Source organism: Globicephala melas, chromosome 8 (assembly GCF_963455315.2).
Source record: "Globicephala melas chromosome 8, mGloMel1.2, whole genome shotgun sequence".
Classification (NCBI taxonomy): Eukaryota; Metazoa; Chordata; class Mammalia; order Artiodactyla; family Delphinidae; genus Globicephala; species Globicephala melas.
Window position 1 is genome coordinate 45,793,483 of NC_083321.1, and position 11,116 is coordinate 45,804,598.

Consider the following 11,116-nt stretch of genomic DNA (forward strand, 5'->3'; position numbering starts at 1 on the left):
CGCAGTGGTTGAGAGTCCGCCTACTGATGCAGGGGACACAGGTTCGTGCCCTGGTCCAGGAAGATCCCACATGCCGCGGAGCAGCTGGGCCCGTGAGGCATGGCCGCTGAGCCTGTGCGTCCGGAGCCTGTGCTCCGCAACGGGAGAGGCCACAACAGTGAGAGGCCCGCGTACCGCAAAAAAAAAAAAAAATTACAGTAGGTATCTTGTCTCCCGCATCAAATTGTGAACTCCTGGAATGAACTGCTAGAATCAGACAGTTATAAGCATAAGTGATGTCACTTCCTACATTTTTAACTCTTGAGCAAGTTTGATTCAGCAAATCTAACTCTTAATTACCAAGTCAGTATAACAAAATCTACTTCACAGGATAGCTCTAAGGAATAAACACGGAAAGTATTTTGGCAAATATCAAGACATAACAAATGGGGAGCTCCGTGGTGGCCTGGTGGTTAGGATTCCGAGCTTTCACTACCATGGCCCGAATTCAATCCCTGGTCGGGGAACTGAGATCCCACAAGCCGCGCAGTGTGGAAACACACACACACAAACACAAAGAATTAGTACAAGTGGACAAGACAATCCTACCACAAAACAATATATGCAATACACCAAAGCACTGGTCAAGATGGGGGAAAAAATGGAACACAGTGCTGGTAGACGTATAAAACGGTACAACCATTTTGGAAAACCGGCAGTATCTGACATGCACCTATCTTACAACCTAGCAATTTCCCCCTTACATATCCAAGAGAAATAAGTGCTTATGTTCACAATAATACCTGTCCATTAACAAGTGAATGTATAAACAAACTGTGGTACAATTCATACAATGAAATACTATACAATAAATTAAAAAAAAAAACCAACCTACAGAATCAAGCAATAATACAGATCTCAAAAATATGTTGAGAAAGAAGCCAGACTGTATCACATACTATGTGATTCTATTAATGTGAAGTTTAACGACAGGCAAATCCAAGTTATAGTTAACAGAAGTCAGAAAAATGATAACCTGAAGACGAGTCTGAAGAGAAAATTCTAGGCCAATGGAAATGTTTTATCTATCTTATCTATCTTCCTACCTACCTACCTATCTTAATCTAGATGGTGGTACCTAGGTAAAAGCTGACTGAGCTGTACATATTTTTGAGCTCTGTGTTATATGTAAATTAACCCTCAATTAAAAGAAAAAGCCAACAACACTACTTTTACTTGAACATTCACAGCATTATTCATAAAAAAGTAGAAACAACCCAGATGTCCATCAACTGATGAATGGATAAGCAAAATGTGGCATATCCATACATTCATGTAACGTTATTCAGTAATAAAAGGAATGAAGTACTGACACTTGGTACAACATGTGTCAACCTTAAAAACATTATGCTGCGTGAAAGAAGCCAGTCACAAAAGACTACAGATGGTATGGTTTCATATATATCAAATGTCCAGAACAGGCAAATCTATGAGCAAAAAGTAGCCTAGAGGGCTTCCCTGGTAGCGCAGTGGTTGAGAGTCCGCCTGCCGATGCGGGGACACGGGTTCGTGCCCCGGTCCGGGAACATCCCACATGCCGCGGAGCGGCTGGGCCCGTGAGCCACGGCAACGGGAGAGGCCCGCGTACCGCAAAAAAAAAAAAAAATGTAGCCTAGGACTGGAGGTGTAGGGCGGAATTAAGAGTAACTACTTAATGGTATGGGGTTTCCTTTAGGGGTGATAAAAATGTTCTAAAGTTTGTAGTGATGGATGCATAACTGTGAATACACTAAAAATCACTGAACTGGATACTAAAGTGGCTAAAATCAATAAATTTATTTTAAAAAATCAACAAAACTAAACACTGAAAACAAGCACTTAGTTTATTACCCTATTATTTTAGGTCACTTTGAATGCCTTCATAAACAAACCAGCATAAATCCAAAAACTACAACTGACCAAAAAAAAAAAAAAAGTTACTTTCAGACAACAGAGCTAGATTAATGGTAAGAAAGAAAGGATATTTCTGTCAGCAGGAATAGCACAAGCAATCTCAACCTGGGACATCTATCTACTGGTCTCATCCAGCTGAAATCCCTAGTGCAGGTAGCCTTGTATTCTCCCTAAGAAGGTAACAAATGGACTTAAATTAGTACTAAATATTAAAAATCAGGTTCTCAAGAAAATTGAGACAGAAAGTGGGTTCGTAATCACTTAAGACTGGGATGGGGATTAAATACAAACTGCAAAGAGGCATCTTACTGGAATAATGGAAATGTTCCAAAACTGGATTGTGGTAATAGTATTATCTACCAAAAATCACTGATTCCACTTAAAACAGGTAAAGTTTACGATATGTAAATTATACCCCAATAAAGTTTAAAAATGGGAAAAAACCCCCATGGATCTGTACAATTATAAAACACAGGACAAATAAAGATATACACTAACTATACAAGTTAGGAAAAAACTCTTTCAAGCATTGGGTAATCTCTAACAACTTTCTGGCATTCTTGGATATAGCAAACTATCACATATTTAGAAGAATTCCTATCACATGTTAACTATTACTATATTTATTAACTATCATAAATTTAAAGGTCTTCATGTTTTACACTATAAAAAATAAATTTAAGTAAAAATATCACTAGCATCAATTTTTATCACAAAGTTTGGCAAACACTGATTAGGCTTGAGAAGATGCTACAATAAATCTTTTATTAGTCAAAGTATCTGGCTTCTAGCAGTCAGAGAACCAGGAGAAATTAAGCAACAAATGGGTCATTATATATCATTAAGTAGAGCTAGAACTGCTAATACTCAGGTTTAAAAGCTGCTCACCATAACACAAAACTACCTTTCCAGACAACTTCTTACCTTCTCATGATCTGTCATCATGCCAAATAATTCAACGTTCATCCTTAACCCACCTCATCAAAATTCTTCAATAGCCCCAACTCCATCTCCATCTCCTTTAACTCCACTCCACTTACTAGTACTTACAACATGCCAGATACGACAGAGATAAAAGATCACCACTCTAAAGTAGGTTGGGAAATTAATTCTAATTAGACTGACAGGTAAGTATTTTAGTTAGACCCTAAAGGATTTAAACCCACAGAGATGGAGAGAAAAGATTTTTAAAAGGAAAAGAAGTATGGGTTATGTTAAAGAGATTACTAGAAAAATGAAAGAAAACAGTGGAAGACAAAAATGAATAGGTAGAGACTTCCCTGGTGGCGCAGTGCTTAAGAATCCGCTTGCCAATGCAGGGGACACGGGTTCTAGCCCTGGTCTGGGAAGATCCACATGTCACGGAGAAACTAAGCCCGTGCACCACAAATACTGAGCCTGTGCTCTAGAGCCCATGAGCCACAACTACTGAGCCTGTGAGCCTCAACTACTGAAGCCCGTGTGCCTAGAGCCCGTGCTCTGCAACAAGAGAAGCCACCGCAATGAAAAGCCCGCGCGCCGCAACAAAGAGTAGCCCCTGCTCGCCACAACTAAAGAAAGCCTGCGAGCAGCAACAGAGACCCAATGCAGCAAAAAATAAAAATAAATAAATCTATAAAAATTATTCTTTAAAAAATGAATAGGTATATTGTGACCACATCAAGATCCATTAAGTGTGCACTTTTTTTGCAAGTTTTTACATGATCAGATCTATGCTGCAGGAAGAATAAGGTCCTGAAGCAGTATGAAGAATATAATTCTAGGATAGATGACTATTAAAACATTACAAGGGCTTCACTGGTGGCGCAGTGGTTGAGAGGCCGCCTGTCGATGCAGGGGACGCGGGTTCGTGCCCCGGTCCGGGATGATCCCACATGCCGCGGAGCGGCTGGGCCCATGAGCCATGGCCACTGAGCCTGTGCGTCTGGAGCCTGTGCTCCGCAACGGGAGAGGCCACAACAGTGAGAGGCCCGCGTACCATAAAAGAAAAAAAAAAATTACAAGTAGAAAATTATTATTACAACAGGTAATAATAGGCCTGAAAAACTTCTACTCCACAGGTAGCTCCCCTTACTCCCCAAAATAAGTCAAACTACAAAAGAAAAAAAAAATGAAAGACATACATATCACATAAACAAATTTCCCCTGACCCTACTACCTTTTTAACCTACAAACTTATTCCTACCCCCTTACTAGCATTTCACTCACTAACCCTGTAATCAGAAATTTTCTCCAAGGTTGCCAATATTTTTAAAGCTCCCCTCCCCTGCCCCCACCAAACTCATTTTGCTTTAACTTCCCTCATTTAGAAATATCAACAACGCTTTCTTTTTCTAACAGCTTTTTTACTTATTACAAAAGGAATTCATGTTCACTGGTAGAAAATTTATGAAATTTATTTATGGAACAAGGAAACTAAACCTACCAATCTTCTTACTTGAAATTCCTTTTCTTGGCGCCCTTTGGCTTTTCTGCACAATTCTCCCATCTCCTTTTCCCTATGTTTCTCAATGTCCCCAAAATGGGCATGGCCCAAAGGGTATGCAGCCCTCTAGGCCACCCCACACCTCTGGATCACACTCCCTTCCTCTCAATTCACCTGCAGAAGAAAAATCACTTTTCCATTACTGCTTTCTCTCCTAAACTTCAGTTCCACATTCCCAATTGCCTACTAGACATTTTCTCCTTGGTGTTTCCAGCTCCTCGAACCAGACAGACTGTAGTCATGCTTTCTCCAATATCAATTTCCCTTCTAGACCCACATTTTCCAATGTAATCACCTAATGTCAATATCTTTTAAAGCTTACTTTAAGACGTAACTTTTTATTAATTCTCACCACCAAACAGACCTTCAATTAGTTACTGTACTTTACATCATTTATAAGGAAGAGAGGCGCTTAAGGGCACTATGACATCAGAGTTTACATAAAATGAATACAATCAGGTAATTTCAAGAGCCAAGGAATTTCTACCCTCTGCTTTACTAGAGAAGTTGACAAAGGCAATTACTGTATCTATTTTACCTACATGAAATATGAGGCATAGTGAGGTTAAGGCAGTGTAGTGGTAAAACCGGGACCAGGCTGAGGCTCTTCACTGTGTCCTCCTGCCTTTCATTAAATTGCGGTAATGCTTTCCAACTAAGGAGTTTTTAAAAAACTTCTTAATTATAAATTACTTAGCAACCAAAAAAAAAAAAAAAAGCACCCACTTTAAATCAAGCTCATCGTTAACATGCCACTGACAGAAACAGTAAGTAAAATAATGCATGCATCTATTTCTGAAAAAGAAAATTGTTTTCTTACAAATATTAATATGGTGTTATCTTTCTTTCAGATCTTTAACATGCTCTGTCACTGAATAACTTCCTGTCTAACAATCCAAGAATCCAGGAACTTTCCCTCTCCAAAATTCAGAACAGGATCTACTTCATGATATTCCTAATTAAAGAATGTTAACCTGCTCAGACTACAAACTATTCTATCTTCCAAAAACATACACCATAACCTCATAAATATTTGCTGAATTTCTAGACTTGCTAAATTGTCCTATAAATGTGCCGTCATTTTGCACTTTTCCAGACCTAAGATTTTCACTGATTAAACATTTCATAAGCCTTTAATAAAATAAAATCAAATTAACCAATTATAAATAATCACTTTCGGTTGTAATAGTAACCATCTGTGAAGACAGCAGATGTTACTTAGGTAGTTCGTGAATTTTAAAGATAAACAAAATATCAAGAAACTTATCAAAGCTATGTCCTCTTACTTTTTTTCACATAAAGCACGTGAAAAAGCAGCATTTCTGCCTACATAAGCATTTTACAGCAATTAAGCTTAGGAACTGAGGGTTTAAAAGAGATTTAAATGAGATTTATGGTTAGGAAAAATTTCAGTTTAAGGAGGTAAGAGGTTAACAGGAGGGGTGAGCAGCATGAGTAAAGGTTTGCATATAGAAAGGCTTCCACTGAAGAACACTGGCAGCTAAAGCAGGAAGAGAGCAGCGATATTGTTCTCTGTTATAATAATCTGCCAAAACCCTCCAGACATTATTTTCTTTATCTTACAAATGAAAAAAACAAGTATTTCTGAGTGTGTGTGTGCGCGCGCGCGCGCGTACAGATAGGAAAAGACAGTCTTTGTATTCAAGAGCAAATAGTCTGGAATATAAGAAACAATGTTGAATGAATACCAAATGCACATATTTTAGATTAGCTAAACAAATTTTTAAAAATTGCACTTCTAGATATACTAGAATATACAGTATAGAATTTAAATGAGAAGTGACAGATGTCTGTAACACAAACCTACTTTAACAATTCAAAGATGAGTATTCTTAACATTCTTAACATTATTCAAGGGCTTCCCTGGTGGCGCAGTGGTTAAGAATCCGCCTGCCAATGCACGGGACACGGGTTCAAGCCCTGGTCCGGGAGGATACCACATGTCGCGGAGCAACTAAGCCCATGCGCCACAACTACTGAGCCTGCGCTCTAGAGCCCACGTGCCACAACTACTGAAGCCCGAGTGCCTAGAGCCTGTGCTCTGCAACAAGAGAAGCCACCGCAATGAGAAGCCTGCAGACCGCAACGAAAAGTAGCCCGTGCTCGCCGCAACTAGAGAAAGCCTGCATGCAGCAACAAAGACCCAACTCAGCCAAAAATAAATAAATAAATATATTTAAAAAGAAAAACAAAAAAAATTCTATTATTCAAGTTATTTCTCTTTGCACTCAACAAACATTTACTATAGAGAACCTATAATGTGGCAGGCACTGTGTTTATAAGAGTGCCAATTTTCATGCTGCAATAATGCTATCTACTAGTGAGCTCACTGTCCAAATAATATGTACTTGTGTTCTTTCTCCATCAGTGCTGATCATCTGCCACTGAGATGAACAACTACAAAGTTAGCAGACTGAGGTAGGAAATGAAATGTATTGCATGTCGGATTGGTTAATCAATTGGCACTTAAACAGTAATTCAAATAATCTGGAGAGAACTTAGTAGTTGCCAAACACTTTCCTAAAATTTTTACATTCATCATCTCACTCAACCCACACAACACAATGACATACCATACTAACATAAGGAAAATGATGGTTAGAGGTTAAGTAACTTTAACACCTCACAGCTAGTGCAGAAATCTTTAGTTTAAAAAAAAAAAATGAAAATGGTTTTCTTCAGTCTTTGAGGCAAAGCTTGTTATACAAACATATTTCAAATTGGGACATGAGAGAGAACAATGGGTTCCAAATTACAGCAGAGGTTCAAAAAAAATCAAAATTCATAACACACTACAGAGTAAGTGGGGAATACTAAAACAGATTTATCTTGAAAATATCTGCCAAAAAGAGTGTCCTTACTGTGGTCTTTAACAGTCTTATGGGACTTTATCTATATGTAACATAAAAAACATATAAACAGGGACTTCCCTGGTGGTACAGTGATTAAGAATCTGCCTGCCAATGCAGGGGACACGGGTTCCAGCCCTGGTCCGGGAAGATACCACATGCCGCGGACCAACTAAGCCTGTGTGCCACAACTACTGAGCCTGCACTCTAGAGCCCGCAAGCCACAACTACTGAAGGTCGTACGCCTAGAGCCCGTGCTCTGCAGCAAGAGAAGCCACCGCAATGAGAAGACCGTGCACAATGACGAAGAGCAGCTCCCGTTCTCCGCAACTAGAGAAAGCCCGAGCGCAGCAACGAAGACCCAACGCAGCTAAAAATAAACAAAATAAATAAATAAAATTAAAAAAGAAAAAAAGCACCCTTAAAATCCTTGAAGTGGAGGTGGTATAAGACATCTAAAGCCTATACTGTTCTCTATTATAACAGGAAGTCAGTAAAGCCTACCATTAACAAAGAATTGCAGTAACAAAACACAGTAATTCCTGACCTCATGAAACTCAAAAATTATACTGGGGAAACAATAAGTAAAATACATATGATAAATAAGTGACACAGAGAAAAATAAACAAGTGAAGGGAGACAGGGAGCATGGTAGTCAGGCCACTCCTTAGGGATACGGAGACAGTTGAACAGTGATAGAAGTTTCTGGGAGACAACTGAGTAAAAGGGGTTCCAAGCAGATGGAACAGTTAAGTGCAATAGCTGAGACAAAGGCACTTTTCGTTTTGTTTTTAAACCATCTGCACTCTAATACTTGGATAACATTTACAATTTTTATAGAGTTAGTGATTACTTCACTTAGCTGAAGAGATCTATTCAAATGGCAATGATCTTTTTCTTTTAGCTAAATGAACCAAAATGTAGCTTCAGTTGAATGAGACATGATGGACTGATTGGTTCACCCTATTTTATCTAAAGCAAGAAGAGCTTGCCAAAAATAAAATGCAACTTCCTCCTTCTTACTACAGTAAAGCTTCTTCAAGACTTATCTGGGATCTATTTCCTAAATCAAGGTTCTGCCACAAGAAAGTCAAAGCAAAAAGTATTCAAATGGAAGCACTTCATTAAAATGGAATCAAGATTAGAAATGAGAATAAATATTCTAATTAATAGAAAAGTTGTCTTAGGAAAATTACTAAAAAATCTAGGTGTAATGACAAAGAAATTTGCAAAATGTAAACATTTAACCATCACAGAAATACAGGCCAGATATCAAATTTTTTGAAAGAAAAGATAAGCAGTGTTCACTACTCCAGAGTATTTTAAAACCCTAACAGCAGCTTAAGGGTTAAGTAATAAATGCTTTGAATACTATTTTGATTTATCTTCTAAAAACTAGCTTGTGAAATACTTACCCCAGGTCTCTACCACAAGATGTTAGTACATACAACTGAACATTCAATAACCTGATTGAGGAATAAATGAATTTCTAATTTGCAGAAAGTATCATTTACCCAATTTTTCTACAAGGGAACCAATTCTTTCAAATAACAATTTTTAAAATTAATAATTACACACAAGTATTTTAGTCAAAATAATGTGCTTTTAGGGCAAAGTCATGGTAGAAATCACTATGACTAAACTTTTAGTGTGTCTAGGTTTACATATGCGTTAGCACATCATCAACAAAATAATGTTCATCTTAACCTGTGTCTATCACAAAACAAATCAAAATAAAAAGCAATCCACAACTCCCTCTATGGTTTAGTAATGGTTCAAAGTGGGAATTTCTTTCAACTCACTATTTTATATCCAAAAATAATCTATCCTCCTCCCAAGGTGTCTTCGAGCCTAAGAATTTCAGCATCATTTTTGGCAAGATCTAATGGTCTTATTCACATATAAAATAGATTTAACTTTTCATTTTTAAATAATTTTACACTTAATTTGTCTATATTCCGTGGGCGGTCTTAAAATTTAAGTTCCTAGAGGCCAGGAATCTCTAAAATAGCATTGTACACTGAAGATGTTCAATTATCAGTACTCCTGGAAGTCAATATAAATAATGTTTTTAAATAATTTACCCACCAGCTAAGAAGAGCATAAACTAACTGAATTTCTATTTTAACGAGGGACTTCTCTTTATGTAAAAAAAAAAAAAAGTACACTAAACGTCACTAAAGCTGGGCAAATTCATAGGAAGGCATAGGAAGTGACAGCGATCCTTTAAAGAAGCCTTTAAAATACTCCCTAAATATAAGTTACAGAAATTTAGAAACAAAGAATGAAACTGAAAAAAGTACAATAAAATACCCACATAATAAGGCTCTTTTCCAAAGCGTGGTCTCCTCCAAAAATATGGGTAAAAAAGAAACCAACGCTCAGAGAGTTGACATGGAGCTTGGCACGTTTCAAGGCACTCTGTCTTACATCGTCTCCCTTGACTGTCACAGCAAACCCTGTGGCCTAATCTTATGAATGGGAAAACTAAGCGTCGAAAGGTTAAGAGACTTGCCCAAGGTCAGTCAAGAAATTAGTGGTACAGCTCTAACTAGAAGGGTGCACTTCACCTGACACCTTGCACTAAATCGCGCTGCCTCCCCGACCGAGGCGTTAACAGAGTAGAAGAGCAGTGAATCAGACTCCCATGGGTATCCCGCACTCCCCGCACCCTGCCTAAGAAGCGGGGGCTCGCCTCTGAAAGCTGTCCCTAGCAGCTCAGCCGGAGAGGAGAAAGTTGTGCAGGTCACCGATCAGCCCAGGGAAGTGACAAGCTGACAGGCACAGCCCCCAGTGGGACTAGCTCTGCATTCCCAGGAGCCCCTCAGAATCCGGCGCCAGCGGGACTGCTACCGGAAACGTCTGAAAAACCTCCCGGTGACTTTCGCCCCCTCCTGGGCGCGAGGAACGAGCTGGGAATGAGCCAGAGGGCGGCCGGCCACCCGAGCCAGCCATGTGTCCAGCCCGTCACGCCCGCCTCGCCCTAGCCGGCTCCTCATGCCTCGACCGCAGCCAGAGGCCCAGCTCAGGATCCAACGCAAAGGCTGCCTTGGCCGCCGCCGCCACCACCGCCGCAGCAGCCTGAGGGCCCCGGCGTGGCACTCGCCGTCAGGTCCCCGCCCCACGGCTCCAGTTGGGCCCCTCAGCGACGCCGTCCCCGCCTCTGGCCAGGCCCGGAGGGCTCGGCCTGCCACAGTCCGCCCGCCCGCCCGCCCGCCGTCGCCGCCGCCAGCCCAGCGTCCTTACTTCATTGAGCTGGCGCTCCGCGGCCTCACGCAGGGCTGGGTCCATGGTGCCCCGCAGGGCCTCGATAATGGTGTTGGGGTCCATCGCAGGGCGGACGCAGTCAAACCCGGAGCTCGGGTGCTACTGGGCCAGGAATAGCGCCCCTCACTGCGCACATGGACCCGCCGCGCTCCGCAGCGGCAACCGGCGCGAAAGGAAAGAGAAGCGCCAAGGCCCCGGATAGAACCTCTTCTCTTCGGCGTGGAGGCGGGAGATGCTCCGGCCACTTCCTGTCGGCGCTCCCGTGGAGCACTTTGGGAGATGTAGTCCACTTGGGCAGTCCGCAGCCCACGTGGCCCTGAGCTGTCGCTCCTACAAGACAAGACCTGTTCTTCAGAAAGAGAAAAATGTTCAAACTTCACAGAAAGAAAATTAAAACAATCAGTTACACATAGATTCCACATAATAATATACCTTTGGTAACCATAAGGTAAGGCTGATGCAATGTGTGATGCTAGTAGCTGTGTAGTTGAAGGAAGCCTTTTGAAAAGCAATTTGAGATGTGTTACTAAATGCCATAAAAATGTTTATAATCTATGACCCA

The 11,116-nt window shown here is 40.5% G+C and overlaps 1 protein-coding gene across 1 annotated transcript in view; it reads right to left on the reverse strand.

Moving 5' to 3' along the window:
* Positions 1–10,776, reverse strand: part of IPO7 (importin 7) — a 46,867-nt gene extending 36,091 nt beyond the window's left edge. The window contains exon 1 of the mRNA XM_030831342.3: positions 10,534–10,776. Within this exon, the coding sequence (XP_030687202.1) occupies positions 10,534–10,617 (84 nt within the window). The 5' untranslated portion in view covers positions 10,618–10,776. The remainder of the gene's footprint in view (positions 1–10,533) is intronic.
* Between the last annotated feature and the right edge of the window lie 340 nt (positions 10,777–11,116).